General features: G+C 42.8%; 1 protein-coding gene across 4 annotated transcripts in view; it reads left to right on the top strand.

Annotated features, from left to right (window-relative positions):
• Positions 1 to 19,422, top strand: part of FYB2 (FYN binding protein 2) — a 53,557-nt gene that overhangs the window by 13,262 nt on the left and 20,873 nt on the right. For 3 of the 4 annotated variants that reach the window (XM_075936055.2, XM_075936054.2, XM_014578784.4), the window contains 3 exons: positions 7,087 to 7,879; positions 9,108 to 9,302; positions 13,968 to 14,001. In XM_075936055.2, coding sequence (XP_075792170.2) covers positions 7,087 to 7,879; positions 9,108 to 9,302; positions 13,968 to 14,001 — 1,022 coding nt within the window. Of the gene's footprint in view, positions 1 to 7,086; positions 7,880 to 9,107; positions 9,303 to 13,967; positions 14,002 to 14,671; positions 15,073 to 19,422 lie in introns of those variants that run through there. The other variant, XM_089780440.1, reaches the window with a different exon arrangement.

Here is a 19,422-nt window from a genome sequence, read left to right as displayed (position 1 = left end):
ATGTGAATCCTTCCAGGACACTTTGGTTCTATTTTTTTTTTCAACCACCCAACTTTTCCTGGAAGTCCAGTGGGGTTTCCCCTGTTTGAGCACCTGATACTCCTGGTGATCTCTCTCCATCTTGTATCTTTTGGCAACAGGCCTGTACCACTCCTGCAAGATCTCCTTTGGCTTTTGGAAGATCTAGGAAAAAGACTTGACCTTTTCATATGCCTTCACCCACAAGAGGCAACTGAAAAGGAAAACTCAGCCTTTACCCCTGCAGCAGTCTTTCTATTGTCAAGTGGCTAATAGGTTTCACTTCTAAGCTCCTCATAAGGCTTACTCTATCTGGAATTGAAGTTTCCTCACTGTGGTTCCCATGGACCTTGAGGCTACTGTTGTATTAATTTAAATGGAATTTATAGGCCAAAGTGGTTAGAATTATCTACTTACACAGCAACATTAAACACTTTCAAAAAAAGTTCTGTTCTGTTGGGGGGAGGGATAGCTCAGTGGTTTGAGCATTGGCCTGCTAAACCCAGGGTTGTGAGTTCCCTTCTTAAGGGGGCCATTTAGGGATTAGGGGCAAATCTGTCAGGGATGGTACTTGGTCCTGCCATGAAGGCAGGGGACTGGACTTGATGACCTTTCAAGGTCCTTTCCAGCTCTATGAGATAGGTATATCTCCATAAATGAAATGGTGTACAGAGACCTCTATCTGGGTCATACAAATACCCTTAAAATCCATTTACCTGTTTATTAAGGACACAGAAAAGAAAAAGAAATGTGAAAGCATTACTGTAAGATATTACTTAAAAGACATGAAAGTTTTCTTTCCCTTGCACTGGAAAGGTGTATGTGGGTTTTTGGCTCAATTTTTTTCAGCAGGAAAGATTCTCTTATTTGATCAGCTAGATGGTATGAATTGGCTATTTTGAAATTATCCTTTTGAGGAAAAGAGAAGTCAGTTGAGATGGGCTGGAGCTGGTGGTATAGCCAATGAAGTCCAAGCCTTCTTCCTACAGAACAAAAAAGATGCATAAGAGGGGAGAGAGAAGAACAGCCAAGGTAGAGAAAACAGCTTCTGTCTCCAGTGTTGACTCTCACCTGCAAACTTGCTGCTGGTGAAACACAGGCAAAAAAAAAAAGGTTGTCTTGTCAGGCTTAACCTGACCTCTCATTAAACAGAAGGAAAAAAGGGAAGAGATGTAAAGCGAGAAAGGAAAGGGAGAGGAGAGTCTCCTATTCCAGGGGGTGAGTAATGTCATAGGACTTCCTCTCTGGGGTGAAAGAAGATGCTAGGACTTACTGGCACACCCAGCACTGATCCCATCACCCCTAGTAAGGGAGGGAAGGCCTGGATCCCTGAAAGGGGTAGGGCTGGCAGAATGGTTGTGGCTGGGGCAACAGCCCTTCCTGCCCAGCCAGTCCTTCACAATCAATGGCCAGGAGCCCTGCAGCTGCAGCAACAATATTTAAAGAGTCCAGGGTTCTTGGCCACTGCCATGGCAGCTGGGAGCCCTGGACCTTTTTAAATCTGCAGGCCCAAGGGCAGCTGCCCTTTCTGCTCACCTCCTGTTGGTTGCCCTGCTGGACCCTACTGGCAGGGCTGCCGATGGGAGTGGAGCAAAAATTTGCCCATCTGTAGACTGATCTGGCACAATCTGGTGAGGACATCTCTCAAAATGGCTTGGGGAAAAGGGGTGTAGTGGTAGCCATAATAGTGAATGTCACTCCAGTAGCCAAGTTTTCTATCCAAACTCTTTTCTTAAATCATCCAAGGGAGTAGTGGGTGGACTGTCCTGTCGTCATTTTGTCTGAGTTCAGTCTAGTTTCCAATACATCAATTCTGGTTCCACACATTTCTGGTTCCACGCCTTTCTTGTTCACCAGGCATCCTCTCAACACAGTCCTTGGGTTAGAATCAGGAGGCTTTTTCGTTTGGATTGAATCAGTCTTTGTCTCCCTTCTGCAACTCTTCCCACCAACATTTTGTTGTTTTTATAGATTATTGTGACATCTTACCAAATTACTCACGTTTTACAATTGAATTCACAGTAAGCATAAATGTATAGACCCAATGATCACAACAGCACCATGCCAATCTTTGCAGGATACTCTCCATGTGTGCTGGTTTCCTTTCCCACCACATTGTGTTTTGGATGCTGTCTCGGCAAAGAGCCTGAACCACACCCTATTTCTCCTCCTGAAATTCATGGGGATTTGAGGAAGCTGTGGCCCTACCAGGAGAACCCTAAGACACCTAATAGATTGGTGAGGGTGCAGGGCAACCATGGATTCTATTGTGAAACAGGGCTCTAGAGGATTCGTGTGTGCTTGAGATGGGCTGTGTTGCTGGTGTGTGTGTTTGTTTAAAGAGCCTCCCCATCCCTTCTCTTTATCACCACCATTAATTGCTGTGTTCTAGAGTATCCTCCTTCAGACTTGGTCTAGCCTCCATTATGTGCACCTTGCTGTGTGAAATGTTACATCAGTTCAATTGTTATGGGGGTTACAGAATTGCTGAGTCTCTGGGCAAAGTGGGAAGGGGGAACTCTGTGGCTATGTCTACACTGGCATGAATTTCCGGAAATGCTTAAAACAGAATAGTTTTCGTTATAAGTATTTCCAGAAAAGAGCATCTACATTGGCCACAGATGCTTTTCCCGAAAAGCCCTTTTTCCGGAAAAGCATCTGTGGCCAATGTAGACGCACTTTTCCAGAAAAGAGCCCCGATTGTCATTTTCGCGATCGGGGCTTTTTTCAGGAAAAGACTACTGGGCTGTCTACACTGGCCCTTTTCCGGAACAGTGTTATGCCCGAGCGGGAGCAGAATAGCTTTTCCGGAATAGCGGCTGATTTTTGTACAGTAGAGCGTCGTTGCTTTTCTGGAAATTCAAGGGCCAGTGTAGACAGCTCGCAGCTTATTCCGGAAAAGCGGCTGATTTTCCGGAATAAGTGGCTCAGTGTAGACACAGCCTGTGCGTCCAGTGGGGGTGGGACCTCCAGCAGAAAGGGCGGGGCTCAGGCAGCCAGCCAGCTCTCAATACTGCATTGAGTCCCCCCGGCCAGCCTTTAGTGCTGCCTCCTACTGACAGTAATTTTAAGAGCCCGGGGCTCCAGTTGCTGCTACTGCAGTGAGGGCTGGGAACCCTGAACCCTTTTGAATCACCTGGCCCTGGGACAATTTCCCCTTTCTCCCTCCTTCCACCCCCGTCAGCAGGCCTGAATTGTTATACTTCATAAATAGGCATAATCTCTGTGATTATGCTGCCATGAATGATTTACCCACACTTGACGCTGCCATACATACAAGAACTACCTTTCCTAGGTCTGTGTTTCCTGAGCACCGAAAATGTAGAAAAAAGCACCAACAACCTGAATCTGGAAAGGTTTGTAACATATTGCTTTTCCAAGATTCTGTGTGGAAGGGATGGGGAGGAATAGGAGAATCTAAAATAGTATAGCTGCAGTTAGCATAAAGCTTTAACATCTGACTTTTTAAAAAGCACTCTTCATTCCTAGACTCCTCCTTTGCAAAGTGGAAAAATAGCATCTCAGCAGAGTACAGACACTTAAAGAAGCCAGGGTGCAACTATGTAACCTGTCAATTAATTAAGCAAAGTGCTTATAGTTGCCATTTGAAGACAAGAGAAATAACCTGAGGGAAAGAGGGATTTGTATTCACATCCCTTTTAATTAAGGCAAGAATGGGGAAAGGGAGGACACAGAATAGTTAACTCTTTCCTTCCAACTATGCCATGTGATGGTTAACAAACAGGCATGAGTTTAATGAATTAGGTACATTGTACCAAAGGTGACACGCCTTGCTTACCATGCTGATTGCATTTATAAGCACAAAAAACCCCTTGTTTCCTCACCTCCATCAGACATAGGCAACTGTATTACCCAGTTTCTCAAACACCTGAAATGTGTTTAAGGTGCTATAAACAGTGTTAAGTACTTCAGCTGTAGCTTCAGTATACACAGCTGCTTGGTGTCCCTCCAAGAGAAACAAGGGCACCTTATTTTGTCCCATTGTCTATTTGTAGTCATGGCTCTCTGTGGTGATTTGGCTAGAGGGTGAATCGGTTTTCTTTCTGTCTGGAAATCTCCATTCCCTTTAAACTCTGTAATAGACGAGTCAAGCTTCTCCTAGCGCACCACACAGCTGATCCCTAATATGAAATACAATTGAAGCAATTCACTCTCCTCTAGGGGTAGATTTGTCGTGTGAAAGGAGTAATGTTACTTAAAGGTGTTATTCAAGAGAAATAGTGTTTAATAACTTCAGTAAAACCTCAGTATGCCATTCATTTGTTCTGCCATAACTTTAAGGGTCTAAAATATGCTTCCCCCCCTCGAACCTGAAAGAATGAATTTCTGTCCTAAATTATTTTTTCCAATTTCCTCATTAGACAGGTTATGGTGAAGTATCACAATTCTTTGCATTGAGCTAAACTGGTGCACCTAATGTAATCCTGGCATATAACAAGTTTTATGGAGCAGTTCAAGGATGTGAGTAGCTCATAAATCTGACATCAGGCTCTCTTTTTAGTTTTGCCCAGGACCGAATTCAAAAGAGGGTATTGCGGATAAAATCAGATTCCTTATTTTTCATCATGGTACAGCAAAATGCCTGGGGCAAAATGGGACAAATCTAAAAAGCTCACCAAACTTTTCCCACACCTGTTTTAAAAACTTAGCATTTGAAAACAACAAATTGTTAATCTTTCAGGCAAAAACAGAAATAATGGTATCCTAACCCCTCCCCCCCCCCCTCCCCCCACATTTTGACTTTCAGGTTTCTTTCTGGAAGGGTTCAATTTGCTTTTACTAACTATATATTATTGTCTTTCCTACCCCATGTTATGTGTTCATCTGGCACTCTGAATAGGGGTAATCTCTATCTGAAGATAAAGGAATGTGTTGGAAATCAGATACAATTTCCATACTGCACTAACATGAGAGAAAAGAATGAGTTGAACTACTGCTTAGTCTAAGATGATACAACTTAGCCTCAAGTATTATTGATGAGGTCAGTAGGACCAGTTGTGACCAATTTACTCCAGCTGAAAAGATAACTTCATTATTTCCCCCATTCAGTGTATGCAGCTGTCTTGTTACCTAAAATATATCCTCACAGATGTGTGTATGAAATTTGCCCTTGATATGAAGAAATCTTTGGCTCACTTACTGCTTAAACTAGGCTCTCTGGTATGAATGTGTCTGGTATGAATGTGTCTAGTTATCTCAGAACTCCCTCCAGGACTCTTTTCACTGTGCATCATTCAAAGGTATTATTGAATCATAGTTCTTACCTCCACCTCCCTCATTATTAATGATTCTGGAGTCCTAAACCTTTGTGTCTCACTTAGGCCCTGATCCCAGGTGATCTGATTGGCTTCTGCCACCATTGTCTTTAATGGGATATTGGTGTGTTCAGTGCTTTGCAGGATAACAAGTACAACTGCACCTATTTTCCGATACGTGTCTATGCAGGTCACTAGCTAGTGCAGCTTTAGCTGTGTTGGTCCCAGGATACGACAGAGACAAGGGTGAGATCACAGCTTTTGCTGTTGATGAGAAGGGCAAGGTTTTGAACCACACAGCTCTTCCTCTAGTCTGGGAAATGTATTCCCAGCATCACAGCAAAAATGCAAGGTGGAACAGATATTGCAAGGGGCCATTTGAGGTAGAGTGGCTCATTAACACCTCTGTTGAAAGAGGACAAAAAGAGGGGGTTAGGAGGGTTGCTGGTTGGATTTATGGCACATTAGAGCAGTGTTTCTGTTCAGGACTTTCAATGTTTAGCAGAGTAATGAATTTAAGCTTCCACTGCTCACGTTTCTTTTGAGGACAACGAATGATATAGGTGAGATTGTGTTGTATCCGCTGGCGATAAGAGTAGTTTTGTGTGTTTCCTGTGTGAGTTCATTTAAGAGTGTAGCGATTGTCTTATTTCATCCACATAGCTGTTGTTGGGGCATTGGATGAGGTACATCACATGTTGTGATAGGCATGTGGAGAATACAACGATCAACACCTTTCAAGATCTATGGAACTGTGGAGATATACAGAACCTGCTGACATCTGATCTGCTGGGTTCTGATGCCACTTTCGTTTGATGTTGTGTGGGATTTGCCACTGAGGATGCTCTTGGAGAGGCTGTGGGGTAGTTTGAGACCTGGATGGAATCCTCATTGAGTAGGGGTGATGGCTGTTTGATATTCCTTAGGGATTCCAGTCTGAAGTAGCAGGTGACAAATAGGTGTGTGGTCAGGAGGGATTTTATTTCTGTATTGAAGCAAGTTCTCTTGGAGTGTTTGAGTGGCCCATTCCATGATGCGATCTACTCCTTTGGTGGAGCATTCTTGTTTGGCTTCTCTCCAAGGGTGTGTTTAGACTACAGGGTTTTTTCAAAAAAAGTGGCCCTTTTTTTTTCTTCAAAAAAATTGTACTTGCGTCTAGACTACCGCCGCATTCTGTCGACAGTGAATCGAAAGAATGCAGAGGTTTTCTCAAGAGCGGTAAACCTCATTCTATGAGGAATAACGCCTTTTTTCGAAAGTCATCTTTCGAAAAAAGGCGTTATTGCATGAAAACAGGGCTTTTTCGAAAGAGAGCGACTAGACGCTCTTGAAAAAGCAGGCCGCTTTTTTGAAAAATCTTCTTGTTGTCTAGACTAGACGCTCTTTTTTGAAAGAGCCTTTTTCGAAAGATATTTTCGAAAGAGGCTTGCAGTCTAGATGTGGCCCAACAGAAATTAGTTTAAAGAAGGTACTACTGTATATCACCCGCTTTGTCTCTGTACCTGCAAGACATGTTGTTTGCTCCTTTTGAGGTAGGCATAAGGTGGGAGAATGTGTTTTATGCTGAAGTTGCTTGCCTAAATTAAGACACACAAGACTTAATAATGCTCTTCTATTGTGCTTAGTTTTGGATGATAGGTATATTATCTGCACCCTCTGGCAATTCATATAATGTTTTTAAACATGCTATTAAATTCTACTTTCTTCCAAATGAACTATTTGCAGGGCCATTTGTTGTTTTTGCCTTTTTGGAGAATGCCAATAAACTTTTTGTGGCTTCCCCCTCCTTTAGGAAGGAATAGGTGACTTCAGAGCGCTCAGAGCAAAATTTCAAAATGATTCCTGCTTTTCAAAGATGGTGCCACAGCCAGCCAAGAAGCCTCCTGTGGAAAGTTTACACCTACCCAGCATCGACACACAGGGTGTGTCCAGTCCTAGAATCCTAAACCACGGGAAAATACCGATATCAGAACACAAGGAGGAGAGAGTTTGTTTAGCTGTGCATAGCTCAGAGCTCATGCAGTCCAAACCTTTGCTATTTCCTAGAGTCAAGCTTGGAAACTTGTATGTAGCAGGAAAGAATGAAGAGCCAAAGAAGAAAGTCTTGGAGAGAGCCGTCTGTGAAGATGCAGCTCCTAGAGATGATTCACAGAAACCCCGTCCACTTTCTTGCATTTATCAGCAGGCAGGTGTTAATACAAATTCAGAGGAAGCATTGATAAAAAACTCCTTTCGTCATACTCTGCAGATCTGGGAAAGTGCTTCAACTCAGGATGACAGAAAATGTGCAGGGTTTATAATACCACAGGGTATGAATGGGAATCATTCTACTCCCTTACGGGCTTTGAACTCTACCATCACAGCTGAGAACAGCAAAATTAGAAGTGCAGGGAAGGAGCACGTCCTGGATTTCTCTACTCCAAAGAACTCTTCACCCAGCAGAACTCCTGTACTTTCTCAGAATGCATCATCTCTCCTTCCATCCAGAGGCTACAAAAGAACTGAGCAAAACACGAAGGTGACTGGATTCTCTCAGCTTGCTTATGATCCCCACAAGCCAAGTGAGATCTCGCAGTATCTGAAAGGTAAAACCATCATCTCAGAATTGTTAGATGGTATTTCTATGGCAGATTCCAGCTGTGGTTTTCACTCTACCAGTTTTGAGGATTAGCCATCAGAACATTAATGTGGACCCATAAGAGAGAGATCTGTTTAGATGGGTACCTAAACACTACAGTACTGAGCAGGCTTCCAGAGAGAACCCCCACCCCCTTTTTTGTTAAACCTAGTGGTGCTTTGATACCTAACTCGAAATGGTTTCCATTCTATCCAGGGTTTATCCTTGAGTTCAATGGTTCTCAGCACCCACACTATAAAAATTGTTCCAGCACCCTTGATCCATTCCCTATCCAGAACTGGTATTGAAGGGGGCATAAAACAGATTTTAGGTAGGAAAAGAAAGGATAATGAGTAACTGGCTAACTAGGTCCTTTAAAACCTGGAGTGGGGCAGGAGGGTTTGTATGTGTGTTCAAGTTCTGGAAACAAAGTTAAGGAAGATCCATGTGTTTCATTTGAATCAATTTGCCTATTCTTACCACTGAACGCAGGGCAGACTGGTTTCTTGTGTCCTGGTATTCACATTTCATATGCTCTGCAAAAAATCCAGGGATTTGCTTTTTATATAAAGGTAACTCTTGAGTTAAAAATGGTGCCATTTTGAATCCTCAGATCCATAAATTCTCCAACTTTGGGACATTCAGGTCCAAACTAAGAATGCTTTCTCTCCTTTGGGTATTCCTTCTAACAACATACTCCCAGGGAGACATGGAGCAGCAAATTAATTTTATCAGCTTCAGATTTAGTACCAAAATGTTGAAAAGAGTAAATCATGGTTTACTCTGGAAAGCTATCTTACTGGAACTGCATGTTCAAAAGTTACACTGCTGAAGTCTAGAAAATTAAATGTTACTGGCAGAGAAAATTCAATATAATTTTACAGTAAATCCAGATAAAGATTTCTCTCAGATGTGGCCAATTGTATAAGAATATGAAGAAACAAAGAGCCTTCTGCTTTCTTATTTCAACTTATGTCTACTCATTCTGTAGTATCATTGAAGAACTAGTTCCCCTTCCCCTCTCCCCCTTGCTGAGTATGTGTCAATGTAGAAAATGAGACTAGGCAAATTTTAAACTGTGGCCAAAAAGTTGGTAAGAATGTCAGTTAATGTAAACACTGTCCTGCATGAATTTTTACTTGAAATGAGAGAGAATAATTATAACTGATTATCCTTGTGGCTCTTGTTACAAACAGCACCAGAGTCTTTTCTCCATCCTTCTGGCCCAGAAAAGCAACTTGAGATCAAGAACAGAAAGCTTCCAAAAATTAAACCACTCCCTTCAGTTCAATCTCTTGGTTCTCCTCCGAAGAAACCGCTAAGGCCCCCAAAAGTCAACCTCTCTGCCTTCCGGCAGTCCGCTTTACATGTTGGCAGAAGGAATGAAACTGGTAAGAGGCTTTTTTTTGTCTTAGTTCTAGCAAAGCTGGTTGAAATTTTATTTTATGGTTTTCCCATCAGAAAATGGTTTCAACTGAGACCTTGTTTATGCTACATGCCACCATGAGCTGCAAGCTGCATTAGAAGACTGTTTGCATTCACACTGGCTGGTGTGAGAGAAACAGGGTAATAAAAGGCTTGGGGCAAAGGGCAGCAAGGACAGAAGGACGGGTCCCTCATGGTTTTTGTCTGTTTGTAGTTTTTTGTTTTTTCCCAGAAAGGATCCAGGGGAAGCTTTGGGAGCCTTCTCCGTCCCCACGCCCCACCCGCTTCTCTGTTGCAAAAACCTGTCCTCACTGCCAGAGCTTTTCACCACAGGGGGGGAAAAACACCACTGCTGGAATGGCAGTGGGATACTATACTGCTTTAAAAGTAGAGTGTGTGCGTGCGTGTGTGTGTGTGTGTGTGTGTGGAGGGGGGGAGGCTCTGCTTGGGCATACAAAGAGTTATATGGTGTATATACCCTAGATTTAGGCATGAAGGGCTTTCTACTCACCTAAGACATGCATTAAGTAGCAGAGTAGTAGGTACATCTATGCTATCTGAATATGTGGCACCTGTATTCTATATGCCACCATGAGCGCAGATTTACCCTATATTGAAATGTTTTGTGGGAACAGGGTGATTTTGATGGAAAGTAGGGGGAGGGGGATCAACATTTTATTTTGACATATTACACATTTTACATCTGTTTTTTTAAAATTGAAGCTCTTCGGGATTTCTGTTCTGTGAAAATATTTGACTTTATTCAGATTAGAATCAAAATAAAATTTTGATATACTGAAATGTCCCATGGACAGAGGCTATTTTCCTACCAGCTGTAGTTTCCAGGTATTGTTTTACAGATTATTGTTGCTCGAAATGTTAGTTGATCTTTCGCTCTCTTGAGTGTTTCAATGTCAAGTTCCCAAAACTTCTGAGTCTACAGCTGTGGACATGCACAATGCAATCAATAGATGTTGGTGCTCCAATCTCCCCTTTTAAATGTTAAATTAAGAAGTAAAGCTTTAAACCCTCAAACATTGGAAAAACTGAACTTTTGCATTGGTTGGGATAAACTTAACTCCTTGGATCTGCATGTGTGGTATTCTGTGGATAATAATTAAAATTTCTCAAGTCATGTTTGCCTTTGGCAATCATGCCACTATAGCTATCCATCCATCACGGGAGCGTGTCTGCTTCTCATTAGCGGTGGCATGCTAAAATTTCTTGTGGGGTGAGCTAGCTAGCTATCTTGAGTACAAACACCCTTGGATCCTGTGTTTCTGTGTACTTGGTGTGGCTAGCATGCACGACACTGCTATTTTTGGTACACTTTCTCAGAGGAGAGAGAGAGAGCGCTTTCTGCAGAAAGATTTGTTCTGGGACTCAGTTAATAAAGTTTCCATGAGCATTCTAGCTCTCGCATTTTCTATTTAAATGATCACCAATTGTTAGTTGTTGAAAGCTTTCTTTTAAAACTGTAGACTCCCTTTCTTGGCCATCTCCCTTTGCTGTTCTATTATTTATATACACAAAAGGAGAATGGCCATATTGGGTCAGACCAATGGTCCACTGAGCCCTTGACCTATTTCAGAGAGACCTATTTCACTTTTCTGAAAGATCCATCTCCTGCCATCCACTTCTAGCAGTCAGGTTTAGTGATGCTCAGGGCATGGGCTATTGCCCATTGATGGGCTTAGCCTCTATGAAAATGTCTAATTATTTTTTAATCCAGAGAGTATCTCCTGGTAAAAAGGTCTACAGGTTGACTGTACCTATCAAGAAGAAGTATTTCTTTGTTTTTAACCTACTGCTTATTAATTTCATTGAGTAACTCATAGTTCTTGTGTTTATATGAAGGGGTAAATGACAACTTCCCCATGGCTATTTTATCCCTCCCATTCCTGATTGTATAAACCTCTGTCTTCATTTCCCCTTACTCATCTCTTTACCAAGCTGAAGGTTCCCAGCCTTTTAAATCTGTCCTCAAATAGAAACTGTTCTGTGACCTTCATCCTTTTTTATATCCTTTTCTGTACATTTCCTGTTCTAATCTGTCTCTTTTGAGATGGGGCAAACTAGAAAGACATGCAGTATTAAAGATGTGGGTGTATCATGGATTTATATAGTAACCTTATGATATTTTCTATTTTATGTATTCCTTTCCTCATGGCTCTTAACATTGCTAGCTTTTTTTTTTAATGGCTGCTGCACACAGAATGGATGTCTTCCAGAAAATAATCGTTGATGACTCCATGGTCTCCCTTCCTTGAGTGGCAACAGCTAATTCAGATCCCAATGCTTTGTATAGTTAGGATTATTTTTTTCCAATATGCATTATGCTTACCAACACTAAATTTCATCCTCCATTTTGTATGTTTTGGACTTCTCTAGCTTGAGTAACTTTTTTGTATTGTTTGAAGATTTTTGCCACCTCTCTGCCCCCTCCTCTTTTCAGATTTATGAATGTTTAACAGCACTGGTCTCAGTACAGAGCCTTGTGGAACCCTCTCTCTACAGTGAGAACTGTTTATTTGTGCAAACCAGTTGAAATTATGTAAAAAATAGAACTGAGACACAGAAAGGAACAGAATGTGTTGGAAGAGTCAACATGTTTTTTCTAATGGGAAATCTTGCCTCACCAATCTATTACTTGATGTTCCCCACAAATTGCATGTGGATAAGGATGATCCAGTGGAGACAGTATCAAAGACTTTCTAAAAGAGACCTTGTACTTGGGCTCATTGAAGGCTCTCCAGGTAAGAGGGCAAGTCCTCAGTGGATCAGTAACAGGCTAAAAGACAGAAAATGAAGGGTGGGAAGTTAGGCTTTCTGGACTGTAATTGCCTGGATCGCCTCTGGGAGCCTCTTTTAAAAATCAGTGTCACCACTATCTGCCAGTCACCTAGTACAAGGTCTGATTTAAATACGGTTGCCAGGTGTCCGGTTTTGAACTGGACAGTCTAGTATTTGAGCTTTCTGTTCGAGGAAACAAATTGAGAAAATATAAATGAGAAAATATACATGTCTGGTATTTTCTAAATAAGATGTAATATAGATTGTGATTAGGGTCGGCCCGAGCCATTTGTGTGCCCCGGGCCCTGGGAGCGCAGCCCCGCCCCCTGGCGCATGTGTGGCCCCACCCCAGCCTGGTCTGGCAGCCCCACGTGGTGCCCCCTACAATGGGGCGCCCCAGGCAGTAGCCTGGTCAGCCCATAGCTTGAGCCGGCTTTGATTGTAATGTAATGTCAAGTGTGTCAGGTATTTTTGTTGAAACCATCTGGCAACCCTAGAGTTAAGTAATTAGTTACATACCACAATGGCTTGTTGTGCAACTTTATATTTGAGTTTCCTCAGAACTCTTGGGAGATCTGGTCTTGCCTTTTAATTTATCAACTGGTTCCTAAACCTCCTTGACTGACAACTCTGGTACAATTTTTCAGATTTGCTGTAAAGCTATCACCCACAGTGTCTGCAATGAATTCTTTTAACATTTCCACAATGGCTTTGTCCTCCATGAGTGCTTCTTAAGAACTTCAGCACTATTGATGTGGGGTTTTGTTGTTGTTGTTTTAAGTGCATCAGGATCTGGAAACCTGCCTCACATAGTTGCTGCTAGTTTTATCTAGTGTCTCTTCAGATTATATTTTGGCCTGTCATATTATACTTGACTTGCCAGAGTTTCCGCTCCTTTCTATTTTCCTCACTAGGATTTGACATTGAATTTTTAAAGAATACTTTTTGTCTCTCCCTTCCCTTTTTAAATTCTTTTTTAGCTTTCCCCAAAAGGTTCCTGGGTTCTTCATAAACCTAAATCACTCATCCAAACACTATTTTTTCTCATTCACTCATTGAGATTCTGCAGTTCTGCCTGTCTAACTGGCCTTGTGTGTGAAACTGGAAGCATTTCAGAGAATGTTACCATGGGAGCCCTGGAAAGAGATTGAAGTCCTAGTAGCTTAAATTTGTCCCTCAGATCCTCCCTCCTACCTTTCCCTATGTCATTGGTATCTACATCTACCATGACCACTTTCTTCTCCCTAGCACTGCTCACATTTTGTTTGGATGCCTCAAGATGTCCACAACCTTTGCACTTTGCAGGAAATTCCCCATGTGGTTCTCCTTGTCACCTCAAACCCAGCTATTGATATTTATGATGATTGAATACCCCTTTATTCCCCAGGCCTGCCAACAGGAGAGGCAAAGAGGGCAATTGCTGCAGGGCCCGGAGATTCAAAAGGTGATGGCAGCAGTGGTGGCTGGAGTCCCTTGCCCTTTAAATCACCGTTGGAGGGCCCCTTCCTTCCTCTCAAGGTCTTGTCCCTTCAGGGTGTGCATAGCTCAGCCTCCCCCACTTTGCCCAGGGAGCCAACAAGTTTCCCTGTTGTTACATCTGTTTCCTAATTACTAGAGGGAATAATTGCATATAAAAAAGGACATACAGACAACTTAAAAAATTGTTTACACCTGGATATCTGTCTGTCAATATCCCTCTTTGCCATATGATTTTTAATATAGCTGTCACTCTGATTACTGTGCTACTCAACCCACTGTCTTGTTCCAGTGTCACAGCAACTATATTTTGTTTGCCGTTTGCCAAATGCTGTTTTGTCTTTTGTTTTTTTAATTTTTAGCTGCTGTAGATGATGACTACATGACTCCTGAAAAGTAAGTATGTCAATTTAACTTTGTGGCCTAAGAAACATGTATATTCTTAGTTCTGATGATGGGACACACTTGTAAGCAATGAAATGCTACTTTTATAATTCCATTATGCACAATTCTTGCATTTAAATGTTCTAGAAAAAATCCTCCAGAAGAAAGCATTTATTGCATTGTGTGGATTAACTAAATTACGTATCTGACTGGTATAATTCCTGTTTGAGACAGCCTAGGTAGCAGAAGGTATTAATAATAGGAGTTTGTTCTTGCTAGATTATTTGTTTGACAGGAGCCTGGCCAGGTCTCTGGGTTGGTGTTACTTCTTGCCAGTGTGAACTGAGTTTGGTGTTCCTTGTAGAAGTAGGTGTGTCCCTACTCCCCCTTCTCCCATCTGACCCTCTCATTGGCGGCCTATTTACTGAGTCTAAGATACGAATGGCTAGCAACCAACTTACCCTCTCAGTTCTAGGTGTAGACCTGGTACACGCATACAATAACGTCTTAAAGCCTACACGAAAGCTGTAAACTTTACAACAACAAAGGAAGGAAAATGTTGTAATTCCTAAGTCTTTAGAATGTCATGCAGTAATAACTGGAGATATTTCAACTCGGAAAGCAAGGGTCACAGGTGGCTTGTGAATTGACCTTGCAAAGAAAAGCACGCTTAAAAAAAAAATGCTTGCAGCAGGGGGCCTTGCACTCATTTCCTGTCCTCTGCTCTCTCTGAACTTCACAAAGGCTAAACTTCCCTTTGTGCGCGCTTGTGTGTGTAGCTGGTTCTTGCTAGTACTCTTTTGTTTTGTCTGCAGTAAACACTACATGACACGCTTTCTGACAAGCTGTCATCTGGTTTCAAAGCAGATTGTTTACCACCCACGTGTATGTGGGTATCCCCTCCCAACCACCTCCTCGCTTCCCACATTCTCTAGCTTGAAGTTTCAGAAGTGAAATGCTTTGAGAATTGTTGCTGAAACAAAGACCTGGCATAATCTGCAGGTGCTGGAGATTTACTGTTATCCTTATCTGTCAGCGGAAAATGATTTTGATCTTTTGTTCTGTTTATGCAGCAGACCTAAGGTATGTGAAATTTTGCTCCCTCTCCCTGCTTTGCATTTGCTAATATTTGTGATTTTTGGAATGGGATCTGTGTAGCTAGAGTTCTCAACTGGCCACCTCATAGGTACCCCTTTGAACCTGTAGCAGTACATTGATTCCTAGGTACTTTGGACTACTTGTATGCTTAAAGCTAAGTATCCGCATTAATGGCCTTAATTTGGCAGTTGGAATAGCCACACTGATGATCCCCTGAGTGTCAGCAGTAGAAAGTCAGGTTTGCCTCAGTTGATGCTTTCAAGATTAATCACTGCTTCAAAAGGTTGGTACCAAGGCCTTTAGAGCCTCCCAGAGAGAATACTGGAACTGGCTGTACTGAGGGACTTTGGTGAAGAGTTAAGAGGGCTGGGTAGAAGGAATGTATCTTGGGGTAGGTAAATGGATTCCATTTTGGGTTCTGTAAGAGAATGTGCCCCTTTTTGCTCCCCAAGATGCCTAAGTTTCAACATGTCTGTCAGGAAATCTCTGAAACCAGCTATCAGTGTCTCTTATGTCTGCTAGTTACTCACCCTCACAGAGGATGATGACCTACTACTACTCTCCATTAGACATTTTAGTTCAAATGGCGACAGTCTGTGTAGCAGACCTAAAGGTTCCAGCCTTGCTGATGGTCCACATGGATTTGGATGTTCATGTTTCCATATGATGGAATTACTTTTTCCTGTTTGCTTATTTTAAAAACCTGGGGAAATACATGTTAAAACCATGGGGCAAGGGCACATTTTGATATGTCTATTTATTTGCAACTGTTCAAAAATCTTATGCCAATATACCTACAGCAATTGGTGGTTCACCATTTGGCTGTTTGCTTTTAACTGACCAATTACATCACAAACAAAAAAGTCCTGTGGTAATTTGGCTGCATTACTTGAAAACTGGAACTGGTTCACGCCTTGCCTGTACTATCTGTGAAAAGCAAACACCATACATGTATCGCTTTGGGCAAGAATGTTTCTGTGGACACGCACCCTTTTTCTCATGAATATTCATGGATGAATACACACAAAAAGGAATATAATGGTTCAACTGAAAATTCATATACTTTAAATAACAGAGAGGGGGAAATGAATAGGGTGTAATTGTAATTTTCAATCTGTTACAATAAATACCACACACATTCCAAATGTCATTGATGTAAGCAGTTTATAAATTAACCAAGTTTCCTCATATCACCAAGCAGGAAGAGACTTTATTCTTCACGTGACCCACTGTTTATTAGCAATATAATTCTTGTTTTGAAATAATTGTTCAAATATATTGCAGCAATGATTAGATACCTTGGACTCTGAATAGGAGTGATAGTAGGTTGTTAAATATTAAACTGTGAAATGATCCAACTTGAGTTGCAATTCAATCTGGCCACATAAGATCAAATTCTTGGGGTTTATGTAGATAGAAATCATGGGGGGGGGAAGGGTAGAAATCTACCCATGTTCCATTCCCACCCCATAAGTTGGGTCTAGAACAGAAGGCAATAGCTATGCTTCCTTTAATGACTGACATTCTCATAGCGTTTGGAATGAGACTATGGACACTTTGCACAACCAAATTATGCCTGTCCATAGACCAAGTCTCACAAAAGATCTCAGACCCCAAACTGATCACGTAGGGATGTGGAAGGTGCAGTGGTTACAGGGCTGCTTGCATTTGTCCACTCCACATTGATCACAGGGTCTAACACAGCCCTGTCTACCACAGTGAATTTTCCTGTGGGAAACATTCATTGGGCCATCAGCTGAAATCCTGCATGATGTTGGTGCATGGGGAGCGGGAGGGGGGAAGAAGCACAGGATGGCTAGAGCCCTTGAAATGTAAATATTTGGGGGTTGAGCAGTTTCTGCTTCCACAGCATCTCATGGAGGCAAGAGGAGGATGTGACTATGTCCCACCCCATGTGCATGCCGACAGGAAGGGAGGTGGGGGCAAGAGTGGGACCTGGAGGAAGGGATGGAGCAGCTGTTGGAATACATGGGATCAGGCTGGCCACCAGGGAGCAGGTAAGAATCTGGTCCTGCCTTTTGGCCACCACAGAGTCCTATGGAGAAACCTGGGGCAAACACAGGAGCATGTGAACCAGCTCTCAAGGTAACATGGGAGACAGGACAGGGCATTAGAACCTGGGCAGAGGCCAGAAGGAGTGCACAAGAGCACCAGCCACCAGTGTGTGGGATTGGATAGTGCTCTGGACCAGAGTGGGACATGGTGGGTTGGCACATGGGGTGCGAGCTGGTGGGTGTTGCTCTCCCCTCCTCATGCTGTATAGCACAATTTGCAATGAATGCATAAAGTGACTGAACAACAAGGCATTGTGTCACTCCCATATGCAAGTTTTGCTTAATTTCTGGTAGATCCACTAATAAATAAATATGGGTGGTAGGGAGTCTTGTTTCACAAAAGAAAAGGCTAGTTTTTTAATAGTTGTGTCTCTAGCGCTAACTTCAGTATTTTATTTTTGCTAGTTTCTTTTACCATCTGACTTTTTTTCTGCTTAAAACACACTCAACGTTCCTACTACATTTAATGGCAGCAGAGTGACAGCCTAAAGGTTCCAGAAATGGTTTTCTGTTGAGGCTGATGAGACTCTCTGTTAAAATACCTTGTCAGTTGGCTTTCAGTAAAACTTTTTATGGTGTTTGTCCATCACTATTTCATCCTCCAATGTGCACGCTCCTATACCTATCCAATTGTCTCTTTTTTTTTTTTTTAATGCCAAGTGCAAAACCTCACTAAAAAATTGCATTAATGTGCAGAAATTGAAACCTTGTCTATTTACTGTGTGCTCTCCACAAAGCCTCTCCCACTTAAACTGGTTCAGAGTCTGCTAGAACTGGACTTCAAGCTGTGTGTGGTTTCTGCTCTCCCTTCCCCCATCCCAAGTAAAAATGTCTATGGTTCAGTGCTTCTATTCAATTTCAGTAGTGGTGAGGAAGCTGAAACTTCTGCACCTGGCTGGGCCCCACCCTGTAGAGAACTGTCAGTAACTGCACTTGAAAAAAGCAGTCTGGACTCTAAAATGCAAAAGTCTCTGCTGTTCTTGTGGTTACGTATTAGAAGCTGGGAAAGGACAGCTTGGTAGCTGGGGGACAAACAGACAGACTCTGATTTTTATATACAGTATATTAGTGGTCCCCAATGCGGTGTCCGCGGGTGCCATGGTGCCCGCCGGGGCATTTATGTGTGCACACCTAGTGACCAGGGCTGGCCCGAGCCATTCTTGCGCCCCGGGCGTGTGGTGCATGCGCAGCCCCCGCTCGGGCACGTGGCACATGTGAGGTGCTGCCCCTGGGCGTGCGGCGCATGTGCACCTCTGCCCCCAGGTGCTTGGCAGCCCCAAAAGGTTGGGGACCACTGCAGTATATTGTAGTAGATAGCTGTCTCTTTCTCATCCCTGCCCCCTGCTGGCCCAAAGGAGTTGTTTTGGCTGTCCTGAGGCCCATTTCCGGCTCCTTCCCAGACCCCGTGGCCATTCTGCAGTATAACAGCTTCCTACCAGACCCCTCCCTTTACCATTTTATGACAAACAATTGAATACCAGGAACATCCCATTATCCTAGCACAACCAAAACCTGACTTGGGATGTAAAATCCCAGTTTAATGTTAGGTTAACCTAATATTTAATGTTTAACATATTAAGTGGGGTCCTGGGGCTGCTGCTACTGTCAGCCACCTGATCCAGGTCCCTGGCCCAGCCCTCCTGCCTGTGGCAGGCTGCAGGCAGAAGCTGTCCCAGGCACCAGTTAAATGTTACCCGGCAAGCATCGCTTGGTAACTAGTTAACTGGTTTCCCATTCACATCCTTAATCCTGACCTTGCTTAAAGCTATGGTAAGAGGAAGCTGTATACACATTTGGTGAGCCTAGATCTTACCATTTAGGAGGTGTTCATGGACAGAGACAGATGCACATTTCTAAAATATATAGTAAGGTTTGTAGTCTCCTAGGCCTGAAGGGCCCCAAGATCCTGTTGTGCTGGTGCTGTACAAATATAGAACAAAAAGATAGCTCCTGCCCCAAAGAGACTACAACCTAAGTATGTCAAAATACAACAGAGTGATACAGACAGATCAATGGGGAAGTATAAGAAAATAAGGAGGCACTGTTGAGCGGCATGACAGGCTATGGTCTCTGTGCACAAGCAACCTATTAGAGTGTCGTAAGCTCTCCCCATCAGTGCCCTGAGGATTTCCATGCGTAATTTCAAGAGAACACTAGTGTGACTTGGTGTATTGACTACCTAAGTTTTGGTGATACAAAGTGTCCTCGGGCTCCTTGCAAAGTCGTGTTAATTTATTAGTGAAGTCATGGCTGCTGCCTT

The sequence above is a fragment of the Pelodiscus sinensis genome, chromosome 9 (genome assembly GCF_052426305.1).
Source record: "Pelodiscus sinensis isolate ZL-2025 chromosome 9, ASM5242630v1, whole genome shotgun sequence".
NCBI lineage: Eukaryota > Metazoa > Chordata > Testudines > Trionychidae > Pelodiscus > Pelodiscus sinensis.
This window is presented reverse-complemented; position numbering and strand designations above follow the sequence as displayed.